This window comes from Haplochromis burtoni, unplaced genomic scaffold (assembly GCF_018398535.1).
Source record: "Haplochromis burtoni strain Fernald_Lab_line unplaced genomic scaffold, NCSU_Asbu1 Contig_134, whole genome shotgun sequence".
Classification (NCBI taxonomy): domain Eukaryota; kingdom Metazoa; phylum Chordata; class Actinopteri; order Cichliformes; family Cichlidae; genus Haplochromis; species Haplochromis burtoni.
The window spans coordinates 624448-645173 of NW_024582495.1; the positions used below are offsets into that span (position 1 = coordinate 624448).

The 20726-nt window shown below is 39.9% G+C and overlaps 1 protein-coding gene across 3 annotated transcripts; it reads right to left on the reverse strand.

The window, feature by feature from the left end:
• Positions 1-451: 451 nt before the first annotated feature.
• Positions 452-20665, reverse strand: uckl1a (uridine-cytidine kinase 1-like 1a). 3 transcript variants are annotated; one of them, XM_005930666.2, is made up of 15 exons: positions 19105-20566; positions 16063-16250; positions 15751-15857; positions 11651-11821; positions 11340-11411; positions 11013-11202; positions 10850-10911; positions 9750-9766; positions 9445-9543; positions 9271-9364; positions 7360-7422; positions 7137-7259; positions 6804-6911; positions 6397-6553; positions 452-3929 (listed from the first exon to the last, which is right to left on the reverse strand). In XM_005930666.2, the coding sequence occupies exons 1-15, from the start codon at positions 19167-19169 to the stop codon at positions 3847-3849; spliced, it is 1599 nt and encodes a 532-aa protein (XP_005930728.1). In that variant the 5' UTR covers positions 19170-20566; the 3' UTR covers positions 452-3846. The 3 variants fall into 3 exon arrangements, with proteins under 3 accessions (XP_005930728.1, XP_042080243.1, XP_042080242.1); XM_042224309.1 differs by lacking the exon at positions 19105-20566 and adding an exon at positions 20573-20665 and having other exon boundaries at positions 3837-6553; XM_042224308.1 differs by having other exon boundaries at positions 3837-6553.
• Positions 20666-20726: the final 61 nt, after the last annotated feature.

Consider the following 20726-nt stretch of genomic DNA (forward strand, 5'->3'; position numbering starts at 1 on the left):
AGATTACTATTCATGAAATGTCAGTCAAGTTTATACTTTTGTAATAAAGTGGCACTTTAAAAAAAATATGCTTTATCTCATAGTCTCGGTTATTAAAACGGACAGAAAGCAGAATTTGCCAAGCACTGCTGATGATGATGGATTTCTCTAACAGTTGCCATCTTGTGATCTTAAAAGCTGCCTGTAGATTCAAGTATTTAGGCCTAGGAAGGAAAGAAGAAATATCTCTAGAAATGCATCCCAATAATTGTAATGGCCCTTTAGGGAAATGATTTATAAACACATAATGTTTTCCCACTGATTTAAATCTAAAGCTGTGCATTTTGTCCTTTGCTTCTTCTGTGCACAACCTTGCAGACCTCATTGAGGAGCATGTATGTGCATGTGTGTGAGTAGCATTCCCATCAGTGTGCATGTCTGTGCGCACGTGCACATGTGCCAGAGTAGCGGGGTCTGCGTCTGAGTGGCTGTGAAGTGTTGGGGAGGGAGGGGGAGGGAAAAAAAAAAATAGGTCACCCCTTAAAACAAAAAGCTTGCAGTCAACAGCGCAACCGTCTGCTGAATTTTCATTGGTGGGCTTGTCTCCATGGTAACAGGTTAACCTTGAGGCAGTAGTCACATGGCTGAGCGAGTCTTCTGCTGTCTTGGAGAATACAGCGTGCGTCGTATGACATCCGTGATCACAGTGTCACCCACTCGGCGAAGAGCTATCACAGGAAGGAAAAAAGGAAAACAGCCCAAAACAAACGAGTAGGAGATTCTGTAGGTGTGAAGATGATACCACGTTCACAGCTTATGTGATGTGATAATCTCGCTGTGAGGAGCATGAATGACTGAATAAACATGAATGAATGAGGCCGTCAGACGCAGTCAAAGTGCATGATGGTGAAAAAACAGAGGATCAGAGAGAGACAGAGGAGAGATAACACTCAGCATAAGGTCACAAAGTGGCTGGGGAGTCCGTTTTTTCTCCAGAAGGATCAAGAGACGCGAACACGACAAGAAGGTGATCTTTTACTGCTCATTTTTAGCCCTGAAACATTATTATTTACATGTTCACAAGTGAGCATTAACACACCGCACCCAGCAACAGATCAGTCAGTTAAACTGAGAAGCACAAGGATGTTTCCAGCTGCTCACCTCAAACCTCTAAATTGTGATTCAGGTGAGTCCATGTGCATTTCCTGTGCTGTAAAATAACACATTTCTCAAAGGTAATAAACACACTATAAATCATACTGGAAGAAGCTTAATGTGAGCTATACTGACCCCTTCAGGCCTTAAAGTGCATTGCAGAGAGGAGCCAGGCGGCCTGTGCGTGAACCCTGAGAGGAGCTTTTAAAGTATTCAAGCATGAGCATGTGACCGTCCGTGACCCAGCACCTCACAGACACACAATGTCAAACTCCAGCAGTAACTTGGAGTGGTGGATGTGAGGGCTGAAAACTGAATCTGTATCAAAATCTCATGTTTTTCATACCCTGAATCCAAGATTTATATGTTTTACATTTAAATCCTTATCTAATCCCTCCTCTTATGTGACTTTACTATAAATTAAAACAACAGCTCTGTTTCAGACATAAGTTTATCCCATTTCATACAGAAAAATCCTTCTAGAGCAGTGTGAAAGTGTGAAAGTTCACTGAACACTTTCTTGTTGCACCAGCTATTCATAAACTCAGACTTGTTTCCTTTGTAACTATGTATTTACAGTAAATTTTAATGCTTTAATTTGATTTATAAGACACAATAAACCCTACTGGATAAAAAGTGCTCACATTTTTTACTTTTTGCTCTTTTTTATGTCGAGGATAAAAGAGAACTCTTTTCAGTTGAAAAACAGTAGTGATCTACAACAATGTTATTTCCAATATTTAATTGGTTTAATTGGCATTGGTTCAAATTCACTGCCCGACTGGAACCCTTCCTCTGCCTGCGTGGGGTCCCTCCAGCACCCACGGCTTCCTCTCACAATCCAAAGACTTGCATGTTAGGTTCTGCATTGGCTGTAGATGGTTGTCTGTGTCTCTTAGCCTGTGAAAGACTGGTGACTTGCCAGGGTGTATCCCACCTCTCACCCCATGACAACTGAAATAGGCCGCAGCCCCTCTATGATCCTATGAATTGGATATGTGGAAGAAAGGGGATCAAATGCTGTGTAAGTGTAATTACACTGTGTTTATGCCATTACTTTTATATGTTCCCAGTTCCTTTATCCATATTTCTCTCTTAATGCTGTTTTTACCTTCCATGTTTTACCTCTGTTTTGTTAATCCACCTGCCTGGACTGGAAAGCACTTTGGGTCCAAGCCAGTTGTTTTTAAATGTGCTATAAAAATACAAGTGACTCAACAACTACGTGCAAATGAACATATCCCAATTTATAACAGGCTTCACCACACTAACTTTTATAGCCTGTAAATCCTATACATCACTGCTGCGTTCTATGTGAACCAAATACCCAGAATATAATATTAGCCTGAGCCGTTCAGATGAGTGCAAAAGAGTTAATTGGTTTTAGTTTGCTGCTATGAAGATATGGTTGAATTACATTATAAAGGTCTAAAATTATGCTCACAAAATGGTCAAACTAATGACCAAACACGTGACCTATAATGGTGGTAGGGTTCATGCAATCAGACGTTTCACACTCAATCTAAATTGTGTGAAATGTCTTTCTTCTTAAAAACACACATTTCTCCAATGGAGCATAGTCAGAGCTACGTTTAGACACAACTGGTTTTATCGATAGAGATCAGTTCATCTGCGACTTCAAGAATCACACAAATACCTTCAAAATTGTCTGTTGTGCTGTTCACCCCCAAAAAGAAGCACCTCTAACTTTTCATCTAGCACCACCATGAGGATGAAATTTATGGGTTTTTTTTTAAATGTGAAACTTCCAAACAATTATAAGATGAATTACATGTATTCATTAATGTCCATTAATGAAGAAAAATTAAATTATTTAACCACTTCTACAGCCACAGACAAGTTCACCAATCACCAGTTAACCTGACAAACGTGTCTTAGAACTGCGAAAGGAAACTGGAGGAAAGCCCACATGTCTGCAGGCTCTCAGTCATCCAGGTCATGGTAGTCTTAAGAGCTTCAAAAGAAGGCGACTGGACTTCAAGCTCGTAAGAGGAAAGCCCACACACGCACAGGGAGACAGCCTAGCAATCAGCAGAAATCGAGCCTAGAAACTTCTTACTGTTGGTGATCTCCTAATTATTCAAATAATATCATATGTGAGCTTTTCTTTGGTCCAATCTGCTGTACTTTGGCTTGGTAATATGTAAAACTGAGACTGTGAACAAGGCAAACATTACCTGCTACTGTGGGCATGTTTCCATACTGATGCTGCCTCACGGTGCTGCTGTATTGAACTGGAACTCCCTATATGCATGACAGATTTACACATTACTACAGTCAAAACTACTGAAGACATTCACTATATTTTAATTGCCCAACTAAATTTAGTACATTACTCTTTGAACTTACTCCTTTACTCTTTGGCTCTTACTAAGTTCTGGATTTAATAACAGCTGGTGCAACCTGGACCCATTTAATAACGTTATTGGATTATTGTTTTACTGCACCTCAAAGGCAATGGCACTGCTTTACTGTTCAGTATTAAAATATTTAAGATGAGCAGAACAAAATATCCCTCATGCACAAACCTGGACTCAGACATCATCTTCAGAGGAGTAAAAAAAAAAAAAAAATTTACAGTACACAAAAGTAAATATAACAATTTTTGCTAGTCTACACCTGAAGAGGAGGATGCACAACAGTTTTCAAGTAGTTTGTGTTTTCTTTCACAGAGTCTCACAAATGTTTGAGTCAGTGTGGCAGCTGCTCCTGGTCCTCTTCATCACTCCAGCTGTCGAAGCCATCAGTCCCAAAGTAACGGTCCCCAAAGTCCCCTAAAAAAACACACACAGCAGTGCACTCAGAGCGGAGCAGACATCGCCCCCGAAGCCAGGCAAGAGAAATATGTAACGATAAGACACACTGAAAAACACAGTGTGAAGAGATAGTAAAGCTAAATAGCAGCAAAGGTTGAATGAAAGTTTAAACTGAATTTCTGCTTTTGATATAGATCTCTCTCTTTTTTCTTTTTTTTTTTTACAAGCAATGGCTCAATAAGAGAAAGCTATTTTTCCACTGGTATTTTTCAAGGACGTTAAATTGATTTTATGTTCACTTTTCACTTTCTAATTAAACTCGACTCGCTTCCTACCTGCTTGAATCTAAACAACAACTGCTTGGACGGACATCAGTTTACACACACAACACTCAAACATTCAGGAGACTCTCGACTTCCAAATATGTGCTCGGTTACAGTGATCAAATGAAGAATTTCTGGTAAAAAATCTGTGCTTCTACAGATATTCTGTTATCAGTTAGATGAATAATAAATCTTCCAACAATACACAAATGCTACAGAATATCTGTCTGTATGTTTGTTTCTTTGTCCAAAAACCGCTCCTAGGCCATCAGGAGTTCAGCAACCAAACTTGGCGCACACATACATCGTAGGTCCCGGTAGGTTCTTATCTGCATCAGATATTACAGCATCATCATGTTGTCTAGCAACTGCCTTGCAACAGGTTAAAATGATTTGGGTTTGTTGTTTTTTTTGCATTTATGCACCTTTAGCACCTCATTAAAGCATCTTGTTGTTTTAATTTTATGACCTTAACATCTAATTTATATCCACAAATGTTGAATTACACGTGATATATTATGACACCATCATGCTGCCTAGTAACCGCCTACCCACGGGCTTTAATGACCCATTTTGAGCATATAAAAACATCAACTACCCCTATTTTTTGTCTCAGTGTGATTAAAAATATCAGTTTGCATAAACACACAGACACAATACTCTATGTATATAAATACATATGAAGTTGCACTATTTGATTGAACCTTATTATGCAGCCCCAAGACTTGTTTCTTTCAAACTATACACATTTGACCCATAGTTCATAACGAGTCTAAATTGATAGGTAGAGATTTATGTTACATCTGCAGATTTGACTGAATGTTCACAACTACCAGCCTGCACAAGACTATCTGTTTTTTTCCCGGTAACTATAACATTTATAAACTTGTGCATTTCCCTGTTTGCATTTTCTTGCATGTGCTTTGACCTTAGAGGCCGCCATATGTTTTAATTCTTGTTCTTTCTCATTGAAAGAAAAAGTGCAGACCAAATTGTTCTTTAACTTCCCTTTTTTATTTAACAGCTAAACAATATCACCTCTGCAACTCTTTTGGACTCACTGCAGTCAAGCGTTTGGTCCTCGGCAAAGCTGAACCGAGACACTCCTGATTTTGGCTGAGCTGAATGGTGGGATCTCCAATATGTCCACATTCGGCACTGCTGTCCCTAACTGCATTTTCACACATGAACTTCAAATAGCATTGCTACGATCAGGCTGTGATCAGGTTTCCACAGCTATCTTTTCTGATGTGCACGCTTCAGGAAATAGTCAGCTTCAAACACACTGTCACTACTAGAAATACTCTGTGTGGATTAGGTGGGGTGCTGCCAGGATGGCGCAACTGGAGGCAGGACAAAGGATGACCACTCATTAGCAGCAAATGTACTAGACGATTAGCTACACCATTCACACATTGGTGCAATCTGATACCAAATGGATCCTGTACTAGGGAGCAGGCAGATTAAAGACCGGCTAAAATGCAATGTGAGTGCATCGGACATTTGTGTTAACACTTGTCCCTTTATCAGGTAAGTGTGAGAAAAGTTCAGGACTGCAATGCCTATAAGCAAATGAGTTTTATGAGATTTCAGGTGTAATCTTATACTTCCTATACCTGCAAAAAATTTTGTGCCATCATGTGCACCTCAAAAAACAGCTGCAGTATTTTCACTTGTATTCTCTGCAGGACAAGTTACATAATCACATGTAAGTATTTCTGTTTGTAAAGCTACGAGTGGGCCATCTGATGTTCACTTTGCTCACTCACTCAGTAGTGACAGAAAGAGAGGTTTGCTTCAAATCTAACATGACACAATCATAATATTACAAACTGCTGGTACAAGAAATTAAATTTGTCAACTAGAGAAACAGATGCTTATTATCTTTTTGTCTGCTGCTTTTTATTTCCTGCACAAAGCTAAAATCATGAACCCAACACCTGCACGCTGAAGGCGGTGTGGTAAGCTAATGAAGATTTATGAACTTGCATTAAATTTTTATTTTTGTACGCCAGCTATAATTCAAAAGTTTTCTCCTGTTGACTCCAAACTGTAAAAAAAATAAATACTTCAGGTAAAATGTGTGCACAGGTAGGAACACAGGCCATTTGAATTTACAAAACAGTACGTGAAAGAATGAAAAGATGCATGGAAGTGCTTACCGATACCAGGAATTACATGTAAAAAATCATCCAGGCCCTTGTCCACAGCAGTGGTGATGATTTTGACCTTTGGGAAGGCATAGGCCACAGAGTGCACCCCGAGCTCTGCCATCAGCAGCGACACCAACATGATCTTATTCTCCTGCACCTCATGATCCTGCTCAGTCACACACATCACAGCAACAACAGTTAGTGGCTTCTTGATCATTTTAAGAAGCTCAGTAAGTGGAAAGGATACATTTGAGGTTTTCCTTGCAGGGATAATACAACTCAAACTGCACCAGAGAAAAAGAATAACATCTACTCAATGCCCACACAGATGGGTAATAAAACACATGTGACTGCCCAAGAGGAGAGGGTCCCTACTGCTGCCTTACTGCAGGGTAATGATGCTAATTTCCACCCACCAATAGGACTCGAACTGCCATCATGGCAGCAGCGCCGGTGGAGACTGTGCTGTCCATTAGGATGACATGATCTTCACTGATGTCTTTGGGCAGACGCAGGTAATGCAGCTGGTGAGGCCAGAGAGGAGGAGACCAGTTACCATGGTTACAAAAGCAGGAAGGGTAGTTACCACGGAGACACACATCATGTGGAAGGGAAAAAAAATTAAAAAACAATCAAAACATTTTCATCTTTTGTTTGATGTGATTTTTGAGACACACCCAGGAGCGCGTGAAGTCTGGAAAGCAAAGCACGCACATGGATTTGATGGTAAATGACTCATATTTTTCTACCTCTGGCTCGCCTGAGTCAAGGTTGGTCTGGATGAGGATCTTGCCGATGCGGACGTCCTTGCACACGGCCCTCAGGGCGGGCTCCATGGTCTCTCCTGCACGCAGGATCGACACACCGGTGATCTGAGGAGACGAGGCAGCAGAGCGAGCATGATGACAGAAACCCTGAGGTCATATTCGACTGGAAGCTAGCAAGACCTTGTAAAACAAGAACATCACTTACCCCTTTACCGTTGTAACTGCAGCCCTCGTAATCATGGCCCTGTGGGGTCTGAACTGAACACGGCTGCAAAGGCAGAAGAAGAAATGATGTTTTATTACACACCAAACACCCCACAAACAAACACACCGACATAAAAAAGTGGCACTAAAGAAAAAATACACAAATATAAACCTGATCTTTAACACAAACACTACATTTGCACAAGAGTTCTCAGATTTATTTATTTATTTATTTATTTTTTGCTGTAATGAGTATCATAGTGACGTATTTAGTTTCTTTTCCAGTAGGTAATCCCTATGAATCAAAAGCTCAAGCTTCACACACTCAGTGTAAGGCAGTTTTCTTTTTTTTTCGTCACTCTGTGTGATGGCAGTGAAAACAGAAATCCCTGACATGGTCATCTCATGCACACAGCTCTAACTAGCAAGAAGCTTTGGTCCGCCCAGAAGCCACGCCCACCTGATATAAAAGATTTTGTTCACAAGGGGCAGCCAAGAGAGAGTAGCTTTGAAGATTTGAGCTGCACCTAGGCTCTTCAATCCCTTAAAAAAAAGTTTATTTTTAAAATGTGAATTATGCAAAGCTACTCCTCAGAAATCCAAATATAAAAACCTGGAGGTGCAAATGGGCATAATGGGGCCACTTCAAGTTCTATCATATTTCTGTGTTGCTTTCCTTGCCAAAAAAAAGAAAAAAGGGAAAAAAAAAAAAGAAAATCCCCAGTGAAATTAATTGTTACTGTTTTATGTGACTGAGGAGAAGCTAATAATATCAGCTCATTATGCAGAAAGGTAAAGTCAGCAGATTTAGAATGTGAAGTATAAAACATGCCCTCTGGATAATATGACTAACATGCATGAGCTAACTGTGAAGGGGGCTCTAATGAGGTGCTTTACTCAGTAAGCCTAACAAGTTTTATTACAAGAGTTCGCATCAAAAAGGGCAGCTTTTCATTCCTCAATTCAACATTAATAGTGTTCACTTAGCTTTAACACAAGTACATTTTCAGAGAAATACAGAGAAATAATTATATGTTCTGTTAAGTGGTTTTGGTTGTTAACCGCTAGGCAAACAGTAGAAGGTATGAGGATGAAAAAAGTGAAAACAGGGTTGTCTGCAGTTCAGTGAATCAAAGATGTAATAAAAAAAAATCTTAAGAAAGAAAAATAATCGCAAAAAGCTTTACAGCTGTTTTGTCATGATAGAATATGAAGATGAAGTGGTTTTCATACACAGTATGTGGAACATAACGCTATAGTTACAGACAAAACTTCTTATTTGCATGACAGTGACAGGCATCACTGAAATTTGGGAGGCGACAGGGTTCACCGTGGCTTATTTTACTTTTTTAATTGATACAGCCGACTTATGAAACATGAAATGTAAAATTCAGATTATGTTTTAATAACATACTTAGTTTGACTATTTAAAGGAACACATGTATTGCACTTTCATACATCCAGCAGGCACATTGCAACTTTGTTGTTGTTGCTGTGTTTGTGTCCATTGAGGGGTGCAAAAAACTGCAGTTCCTTTAGTGACCACTTGAGGCTGGGTGCAAAACGAGTAAATCCTCATACACTCCCATTTTAAATTGTCCAACTTTACAGCTTTAAAAAAAGCTTTTTGGGCTCTACGGATAGTTTTGACTCTTCCAAAAACTCTGAGACAGGTGAGTTTTTTATAAGTCACCCACCAGGATGATTGAGTAAAAGATGTGGCTGCGCTGATTTACAGGCAGCCAAACGGTACCTGTCAGACTCATCACAACACTTCGGATTTGGAGGGAATTAATTACTGTTTTTTTGTTTGTTTTGTTTGTTTTAATCACTATGAGCAACTCTTTTCATGCAAGGGTAATCATATTAATAAAAAGTAATGATTCTAGATATTCAAACCAAGATTACTCACCTGAGATGGTAGAAATGTTAGAGCATGCTCTATGAGAAGCCGCATTAACCTCTTTGAGTAGAAGATAAACTCGTCTCGGCTGGTTTCTTTGTTCCTGCGGCGGAGGGAATCAAAACGTTTTTAAATTTCAAATTATAGGACTGCAGGAAGGACATCATGATCACATGTCACTACCTGATGATGGTGTGCAGGCCCCTGACCTGCGGCGTACTCTCGAGGACACTGAGCGTCTGGGGCAACGGCTGCGTCTGCTGGGCAGAGGCCAGGAGTGCCCTGAGACAAAGCAGATCAGATCAAAAGGTTTAACTTTGTTAGTCCGACACACTATCAGAGAAAAGAGATTCTGAGGCGGCAGGGAGTTTTCAGAGAGGGCAGATGGGGCACAGTGTGGAAGCCATAGAGGACACAGTTTGAATATAAAATTTCCAATTAAAATAAGCCGACCAAAGTCACAGAAGTGAAAATATGTATCAGCATACCTGACACTGAGTTCACGCTGCATAAAGGGAGGACAGAGAGAGACGATAAATGAAAATAATAGTAGAGGAAAAAATAATGTTTCAGAAGATAAGGATGGTGATGCTGTTTTTCCTATTTAAAAAAAAAAACCCTTTTAATATCCTGCCCTGACACTGCTAATGTAGCAAAAGCACACTTGGATAGAAAAACCAAAATGAAACACTTTCAGTCCTGGATCGGCCTCCCCACAGCCGGGACCTCAACATTACCGAAGCAGTGTGGAATCATCTTGACACAGAACAAAACAAAAGGCTGCCAAAATCCAATGAAGAGTTTTGAACGTCCCTCAAGAAGCTTGGAAAACTATTCCCAAAGAAAAAGCTTCAGGAGTTCAGGCTGTGCTCAAGAATAAAGGTGGTCACACCAAATATTTTGCACGTGCATGCATTAGAACTGTACAAACTCTATTTCTGCCTTATATACTGTATGTTTGCATGTTTCAATAAATCACTGCAGCTCTTTCGCATTCAAACACCAAAAAAATGAGGGACGGCTCAAGACTTTGGCAGAGTCCTGTATGATTTTAGTTGGTTTCCTTCTGTCTTTGCATTTTGATAACTAAAATCGACATTCACATCTAGTCTTTGTTTTTCGTTTTAGTTACTGAGTACATTTCTTCCTAATCATTTTTTTAATTGAATAGATAATTTATTAAAACAGCAGGGCACTGAGGATTTTATCATATGTGACTCAAACACATATACTGCTTTTACTGGTTTCAGGATGAGCCACATTCGACTGATTCAGCATGTTCATCACAATAAAGGAACATGTCATCCACTACAACTGCAGGACTTTTCACTGGCTTTTGAACAACAGTAGAGGTCACATGGCTACACACATAACACTTGTAAAATCAACAAATCTCAGGTTTTGTGTTTTTAATTCAGTTTGCTGGCAATATTTTTCAAAGTTAAAGGGTTAAAAATGTGAAAGCTTGCTCGATGTATTTTCTTCTGATGCCACTTATCCCACAAAGAATTGGAAGTCTGCATGTTTCAGCCTTCAGACACATGGTGGCACCATGCTCTCAAGTATACGGAGCGATTTGGTGACTCACCTCCTCCAGCTGGCTGTGAACATGCTGGACAATCAGATCAATGGCCACCATATTCCCACCACCTTGGAGGGAACAAAAAGCCGAGAACAGCCAGTGTTAACAAATATGTCCAAACGTTTTAGTTTAGGTGGTCTTTAGGAAAGACGAGGCCTGTCTGACTCACCTCTTGGTACAACAATATCTGCCAGCCTCATGGTTGGTTCGATGTACTGCTCAAAGGCTGGTTTCACAAACTTGTTGTATTGCTTGATTACGCCTTCAATGTCCCGTCCACGCACTGTGATGTCTCTGCGGAGCCGGCGGACGAGCCGAATGTCTGAGTCTGCGTCCACAAAGATTTTCATATCCAGGAGCTGCAGGTGCGAAGAGCCAACAGTTCAATAATGCTCATTTCAGCCAAGCAGCTGCACAAACAATTCCTGGTGATGATTAGTCTGCTTCACTCAAGAATTCTTCAAAAGAAAGGAAATAAAAGAATGCACTGTCTTACCTGAAGAAGCTCTTTGTCTGCAAAGGACATAATTCCTTCAAAAATGATCACACTGGCACCGTACACATTTTTCTGCAAGAAGAGGAGGGAAAGTCGAGTCTTTAAAGAAGAAAGCAGTCGTTTGAGCTTTTATAAGATTAAAGGTGCAGTGTGTCACTTTGACACATAGTTTTTAAAAATTTAAATTTCATTTAAGTTTAATACATTTTCAGCTTTGAATGCTGCCTCAACACTGGGGTTCTTTCTGCTCCATCTCATCTTTGGCATAATCAACACTGAGGTTCCTTTAAAGCAATAAAAACCAAACTCACCCAGTCTTTATGTCTCATGTGTGTGGTGAAATCATACACCGGGATCTTCACACTCTTGCCCTGCTTCAGTTTTCTCAGGGTGGAAACCAGCAGCTCAAAGTCAAATGCTCCCGGGTGGTCAAAGTTGTAGTCGTTCTTTGTGGCCAGAGCCTGCTCCTCGGGGGATAAAACCTGAAAGACACAAAATAAAGATGAATTTCAGAGGATCTTCCTCATTAACTTGATTAACTATTTAAAGATTTTAAATGAGGGTTTATTTTATCATTTAGATCAGCTTATTACCACAAATATGAACCATTAAACTCCTGGGCTGAAAATGCAGTTTTATTATAATGCTAACAACTGCACTTCTTCTAATGGCCAATGACTTCTTTAGGCTCTGCAAACAAGTCAGTCCTCATAGACTCCAAAGTTAAAATACGGAACTTAACAGAATTCAAATAATGTTTTAACTCTGGCACAAAACACAGCTTTGATGTTTTAAGTTAATGTACCCATTTGTGACAAGTGTAGTGAAGGTGAATTTTTCAAAAACTGACCCGTTTATCCTTTGCTAACGCCTAAAGTTAGGAACGTGGACCATCTGACTGAGACTTCATTTCAGCTCAGCCAGTCACTGAGATGGACGTCTCATTTGCATTGGTGCCTTCTTATTAATGCAATTATCTGACAAAAACTACAGATTGCTGTGTTGTTAATTGTAACAGCAGATTTTCTTCTGTGAAGTTGTGTTATTACTTTTAGATTATATTATTAATTAGCTGATACCTTTGTCTGTGAATGCAGAAGAGAGAAGTAAGACTTCAGCATACCTGATTTTGTCTTAATTTACTGATCCCGCTAAACATTGGACGTCGGATAGACGTTCAGATCTATATTGGGTCCGTTGGTCAACAACTAGTTCTGGACAACTACACACAACCAAACTAGGTCTACAATTTGGACGTCCAACCATGACCCAGCTTGGACGTCAACATTTGAACTTTGGACTTCATCTGGACGTCTATGATAGGTGCAGGAAATTTATATGATTAATAAATGTAAAGGTAATAATAAAGGTGTAAACAAAAATCAACTGGTAGCCTATCCTCCTGACTACCAGCAATGCAAATGTGTCCTCTGTAGAGCACCTTTCTAAACCTGAATATCTCCCATGCACTGCATACTACAGAATTGCCTCCTTTTGGTATCTACAGAGGACATTTAGGGCTTTCCAATGATACCAAATGTGAAGGGGTGGAGCTTTGGGAACTTTAGTTTTTTCATTAAGGAACATGTCGGCCATCGCTGCAAGCACATTTTATGGGAAGAAGAAAAGTAAGTGCATAAAACTTCTTATTGAGCAATTTTTAGCTATAAATGTTGTTAACATATTTTAAATAAGTCTCTTAATAACACGTTAAAACATAGTATGCTTAATTCTAACTTCATTTTAGTATAGTATTGAAGTGTTTAAAAAATGTCCACAAGATGGTCTAAGAAAAACAAAAGGTTTGTCCATGTGCCAAGTCCACTGGCAATTGCTGAGTACACTACCAACATAGGTGACGTGGACCTTGTTGCCGAATGTTGAGTTTCTACAGGATGGTCTCTCGCACTCAGAAATTGACAGTATGTGCAGTTCTCTACTTTTTGATCTGGCAATCACCAACTCATGGCTTCAGTATAGCAATGACTTGCAGTTTTGGGGGAAGAAACCACTACAGTTCCTTGAGTTCAAACTTCTCCTTGGTGAAGAGTTGAAGCAAATATTTGCCATCAAAGTTCATTTTTACATGTTTGGCCTTCCAATGTCCTCTGCAGTGGACATGTGATATCTAAAAAATGTAAACTTTTTCTTCCCCAAAAAATTATTTCAGTCTTCTAATTACCTTACAAACATTTGGGGATTTAAAATTTTTTTTGATTGGACAACATTTTTTTTCCTGGTAGTCAGGAGGCTATAGAAAACATGTCCTCCACCCTCTGGACACACGGGACTAAAAAGCCTTAAGATGCAACGAAAAAAAACGGCGTGTAAAATGTGTCTAAGTTTGACGTTGAAAAGTGGTCCACAATGACCACATCGGGACTACAAATAGACTGTACACGAAGGTCCTATGGACATCAACACTACATGTTCAGTACATGTAGAAAAAAAAGACGTTGCCTGTCATTACAAAACAACTCCCTCAGTGGCCCAAAATTTGACATCCAAAATTGACACATAAAAGACGTCACTCTGATGTCACTTTGTACAGTGGGAAGATTTGATGATGTTGATGAGATGAGATAGCCTTTATTTGCCCACAACTGAGATGACAGACCTTGCCGACCGTGGCATAAAGACGGGAATATTATTTACTGGGCTCAAAAATCCAAATTTAATAATCAATGGCACTGATTTAATGCTGGATGGCAGGGGTGGTGGATTAGCTCAATTACCATTTGGAAAGTTAGTGGTAATTAACATTTTCTATGTATTTTATTTAAGAAATAAACTAACTAACTAACTACAATTTTTCTTTTACTGATCTTTTAAACTCTACAAGACAACAAACATTTGCAGTTTCTAAAATGTTGGACTCTATCAACAAAAGATGAAATTATCTTCTTGGCTAAACCACATTTTAAAATGTTAAACCTGATAACAGTTTATGTGATTTATTCAAAATGATTGGTTCGTGTCTCTGTGATGGTGATGAATATTTTTTTTATTATGTGGTTCTGAACACTGAGAAAGAAAACATAAATATTAACATTTCTCTTTGTAATTTACTAACTTAAGATTTATTTATGTGACAAATTTAATTGAGATCAAGAGTTCCTTTGCAGCAGAGCAAATAGTTACACTCTTTCACTCAAAAAAACACCCACAATGCACAAAAATAACTGGAAACATGAGCAAGATTTAAAGTCTTATAGAGGACTGAACATCTCTGCTTATGAGTGTGCGGCTTACAAGAAAAAAGTTGGTCTGAGGAACTTGTTATGACTCTCTATCTGTAATGATTATGTTTTCCCAACTGATCTCAACTAAAGAAGTTGAGTCTATGAAAACAAACACAGATCACAGATCAGTGGGTGCTTTCTGGACTGTTGACTGTGTAACTCACAGCTGGTGAGAGCCGTAGCTGTCTGCAGTAATGAATAGCACGTGACGCTGTGGTAGAGCGCATCCAGTGGTTTATAGCATAAGCGACAGCATGAACCTACAGGATAGGTCCATAATCCTGTGTAGACAGTATGGTGGATCGTATAATGACTTGTTTTGGCTTGAGCATCAAATGGGAACTTTCTGTGTTTGAACAAGATGGAGGACAATCTACTGTCTAAACAAAATATGCAATGTTTCTGCACTGTATCAGTTACATGCCAGTTTAGAGCATGGATGGAAATTTTCAATTAATCTGACAGCTTTTCTGAAGATTTAACAAACAGCCTAATATGTTGGTTTCCTGCTGGGACTCAAATTGATTACCTCTACCAAGAAAGTTATGCAATTGGCTCTGTTTGTTGTCAGGATTACACAAAAAGTTCTAAAACAAATTTACATGAAAATTTTACTAGTGGTGTAGCTTAGTTTCACCTAGAAATATGGATTCAGGGTTTTGTTAATGAGACTTCTTTACATATATTAAAATAAAAAGTGTGAGATATACTTTTGGATCCAGAAACTCAATTCACAAAGGCTGTGGAGGGAATTTTTAGTCTTGGTGGAAACCTCAAACTCTTTCTTGTTTAGTATACACTGGGTGATTTAAATGAAGTTTAATTGATGTTCTTACAGTGCATTTTGTTCCAGGTTCCGCCTAAACAGAAATATGTTACTCCATTGTTCTCTGTTCCTTTTCCCCTGCAGGTCTCTGTAGGTTCATTTTCACTGCTGCGGCACATGAATAGTCTGTCATTCGAAGGCTGTAATTTTAAGGCAAAACCACAACCTCTTATTAAATCAAGTGACAGCAGTACAGTGATTACTTCGAGTCTGTGATGGAAAAGCTCCTAAGATTACCGAAAGATTTTCTCTGCACATAGATCATTTCTTCCTTTAACAAGCCAACAGATAATCTGTAATAATTACCAAATCGATAAAGACAAAAAACACAAACAGGCATCACCTTGTAGAAAGAATCCATCGACAGTAGCACAACCCACGGCACATCCAGGGCCTCAATGATCTTATTGGCTACGGTGGTCTTCCCTGAGGCGCTGCCCCCACACAGCCCTGCAGATCCACACAGCATTTCAAAGGCCCATTATTTGTGTTTTTCAGAGTGTGTCTAATGCTGTCTGCTGGTATGCATGTGTGATAGCACTAAAATGTTTATGGGTATAATATGAGAGAATAGGACATTAAGGACAGCTTCTGCAGCTCAAAGCCACGACTTGGCAGTCTGGAGGACAAACAACATCATCAGTGAGTGTCGTACCAATGACAAAGGCCTCTTTTGACTGAGCGCCGTGCTCGTCATACCAGGGCGGGCGGCCAGCGGTGTAGATGGTGCGTGTGCCTGTGCGGAGCAGAGGAGGCTCTGTTTTACTCAGCGAGGTAGCGCTCTTCCTGCGAGGGGCCCCGGCCGAGGGCAGGAGGCGGTCCAACGAGTCCTCCCCGCTCCCACTGCAAAAACAGCAAACAGCAGGGCAGGTCACAGCCTGAACAAACGATCCATGGAAGGAACAGGAGGGAAACTGTCACAGCTAGGCCTATAGAGTTATTATAGCAAATGATGTCATCTGTATTCTCTGATTTCTAATGCAAATGTATATTTATTTTGAAAATACTTACTGGGCTTTTCTGCATGATGCAGCTAATTTACAGTCACACACAGTGCTAACACTAACATCACTAACACGTATTTTTTTGTGCTTATGGTCTTATGAGTTAAAGGTTAGCTAAAACTTACGGCGTCTTCAATAGAGATAGATGGATTGAATTGATTTGGTCTGTATCTTTTGACTTATTTAAGCTAGCTTACTAAGTCTTAATGTAGTAAATAGAGGACATCTTGGGCTTTCCATTGATATCTCATGTTTTTGGGTGGCCTCTCTTAGCTCCAAAGAGGAAGGAAATCACAAAAAAAGTTAAAGTTCCTCAGTTCTCAGGAGGATATATTAACTAATTGTACAGAAGCAACTCAAATTTATGCTTGAATAGAAATGCAGCTGGCCCATATACACATACATGTACATTCATACCTACACATTCATAGGAATACAAACACATACAAATTAAATTATACATTTATACATATTAAAGTTAATTAGTTCTTTTCTTCCAATAATTCTGAATTTAGAAAGCATTAAATCTGTACCATAGCCAACCATCCTTAAACATCCTGTTTAAATATTTTACTAAAAAATGTGGAGCTCATGGTCAAAAACAACAACAGCAAGATACACTTTCTAGAATGCCAACACCTGCTGTGCAAGCAGAAAAGAGTTTTGTCCCTTTACGCAAACACATTACTGTTTATGAGCTCTGCTGTTGATCACTGAGGATGTAAAATCTCATATCCACATCCAGTTTTTCTGTAATAGCAGTTTAAGGACATCTGCTGCACTTTTGACTGCATGACATTTTGGCACAACTTAAAAAAAAATACAACTTTCATTACAATACAAATCAAGAACATTTAAAAATGTAACCCAGAACCTTCTGTCTATCTGAGCACTCTAAGCACTTCATACAACATGCCTCATTCACCCATTCTTTTCTATGCTTTCTATCTAACGTTCTCACACATTCATACTCAGACTGATCAGAGAGGAACTTGGGGTTAGTGTCTTGCCCAAGGACTGGAGGAGAATGGATTCTCACATTGCAAGAAATCACAGCTTTTCTTTGTATACGGTTACAGTAAATGTGAAGTTTAGACTATTCCTCTGATATAACAAGACATATTAAAGTGAGAGGGTCTTGTGGCTCTGGGGTGTTTTGCTGGTAGGTTTTTTAGGTTTGCTTTGACTAAAATTTCACTGTTGTGACTGCTCACCTTTATTCTTTGAGGAAAATCTCTATCCTGATGAGAAGGAGCTCTTTCAGTACTAAGATGATATAAATCATATGCTCTGAGATTTACAGGAACCACATTTAAACATAAGTGAGCGTTTCTGGGAGACTTTACACTGACAGTTTGTGCCACCATAATTAAGAAGAATGGAGTTTCATCCCTCCAGTGAAGTTCTGAGTCTTCAGGAATTACACATATGAATTACTGGAGCTTTTCTAGCATGGTGGTATGAGAACACTTTATTAAAAAGAGATAGTGGTTTATAGTAATGTATACTTTATTGATCCCCGTGGGGAAATTCTTCTCTGCATCTAACCCATTCTCTCAGTGAAGCAGTGGGCAGCCATTGGGCGCCCGGTGAGTAGTGTGTAGGGACGGTACCTTGCTCAGGGGTACCTCAGGGTAGCCAGATTCGAACCCCAACCTTCCAATCATGGGGTCAACACTCTACCTACTGAGCTATCCCTGTCCCTACATAGGATGGAAATTTGCTACTACTGTTGTGCATTTTACAAATACAGAAATAAACATGCTTCAAGAAAGTATACAGCCGATTAATCCACAGTGAATACTGTTCCGGCTCCACCTCAGCAAGCTGAGAGTTTGAAAAGCTAACGTCACTGTACGCTCAAGATAGTGAATGCCAAGTTGATCCATAGGCATTTGTGCACATAGATAAAAAGTGTGCGTGAGGGTGACTGCAGCTTGTAGTATAAAGGCATTGTGAGAGCTCAGTAGGAGTGGAGCTGTACTATTGTTATCGTAACAATGCTATAAATACATGCTGTGATTCTTTCTCTTCACTATTTTAAGTTCTGATACTGTAGCCACAAAACAAAAGCTTTAAGTTACACTGTCATTTCTTTTACGGTTATGGTGCAGTACTGGCATAAAGAATATGAATACTGCTTTACCTATAGTGTAGTAGTAAGACTGCAAGGTAATTTATTAGGTACACGGCAGCTTAGATCACAGTGATTTAGATTAGGCTCACATCACCGTTAACTATGGAACATGGAAAAGTCAGCTTAGCTTTTGCGTCATGCTCTCTGGGGACTCTTTCTGGACTTATACACTCCCACTGGCAATAATTAGAAACTAAATCGGTACCCTGCTTGTTTTGGATGTGATGCACTACTACAGCGCATGCATACTAAATGGGACAAATCTTGAATGGAAGTGAAGACTAATGACTGTTTTGCATATTCGAGGTCATTATAAATGTGCAGTAATGACACATTTCAAGCAACCCAAATAAACCCAGCTCTCACACCAAATCACTGCAAACTAATCCGGATACGGCACTCCCTCTGACCTGTCAACAACCCCTGGTTGCAGACTATTTATAGCACTCACACACGTATCCACAGTGTGTATGCGAGCTTTGTTGGGGGAAAACCAGCAGGGTGTCTGTGTTGAGAGAAAACAACAGCAGCAACACTGCAGTCAGCCACATCTTACCTGCGGTCAGACCTCAACGACCAGCAGCCGGAGATTCTGGCTCCTGTGCAGTCCAGCAGAGTCATATCTGCTTCGGACGACAACCTGTTACCCTCCAGCTCACCCGTCACTGTGGCAACCTCCCCAAAAACAACAGCAAGCGGCCCTCAGCACTGACCGAGGCCGTGAACGTGTTAATTACAGGTCTATTTCTAGTTTGTTTTCACTTTGTGCATTCACACGTCTGTGAAGCCTTAATCATCTAAAAAATCTGCTCTTCTCTCCGTGTCCTGCTTTCTCTCTCTCTGCGAGAGAGTGAGTGACAGCGTCTAAGAGGATCACTGTAACACTGACAGCAAAGAGCTGCTTGGCTGGTATTAATAGAGCCACCTCTAAATAAAAAGAAGCCATGATGGATGTCTTCTGTTGATCCATCCTTTCAGTTCACTGACCTGATCAACAGAAACACTAGAAAACCAAATGGGGCAAAATGATTTCTTATGATACACGCCATGTGAGAAAACAGTGAAAACTGTCAGTCTCAGCCCTTACAGAGGGAGTTCGGCTGACCAGCAACCCAAAGGACAAAGACAGAAGACAGACAGAAAACTGTAAAAATCATTCGTTATCATTCGTTATCTTCAATATCGCTTCACCATTCTAATGCTTATGGTGTCTGACCACTAGGTTGAGTTTCGAGTTCTTTAATATTCGTCTTTACGATGAATCTTGTGACACTGAGTCTTTGTTGGCTGTTGTTATTTGATCGTTATTCTTGTTTTTTTTGCGTTTTAATTTTTATTCTGTCCATTATCATGTCACGTGTCCCGTCACAAAGCTCAAATCACCTCAAACTTGTTTCATGAACATGACCATGAGTTCACTGTACTCACAGTCACCAGATCTCAATCTAATAGGGCACCTCTGAGATGTGCTGGGACAGGAGATTTGCATCATGGATGTGCAGCTGACAAATCTGCAACAACTGTCTGGCGTGTAGTACTCTGATTACATTCATAACAGGCTAAAATAAGTTTAACGAGCGCCACCTCAAACTTCTCCAACAGAAAAAATGATTAAGGTATTACTTCCTTGCTAATGTTTGTAATAAAGCTTGAAATGCAGAGGTTTATTTATGATCACAGATTGAACTCGTGACTTCAGAGACTGTGACGCACGACTGTGTCAGCATGCAGCTCACCTATTTCTGAAGCGCATTTGATGCACCTTCATCCCCCATCGTGATGATACTGATCAGTTAATAACTAACTAACAGAGACAGGGTTTAACGGAATGGTGTGTAAACATCTGTTTATAGGGGGTGAAGGAAGGAGGAGGAGAGGAGAAGGGGCGTCAGTGTGGTTAGCGTTATACAGGACGAAGCTGCTGCGGACTATAAAAATGTGAATAAAATAAAAAAAACTGCATTAATTATTTCAGGATTCAAAAAAATTCAAACACAGGTAAAAATACTGATAGCATCGTGTACCTGTCCGAGCGGGACGTCATTATTTTTACCGCACTTCGCCTCCGCTGGGATCCTGAGACCTCGGAGCCGGTAGCGGCTGGTTAGAGCCATGGATAGTTTCTTCGTAGCTGTGCGGAGGGATTGTGGGTAATGTAGTATCTTACCCAGGCAAAGG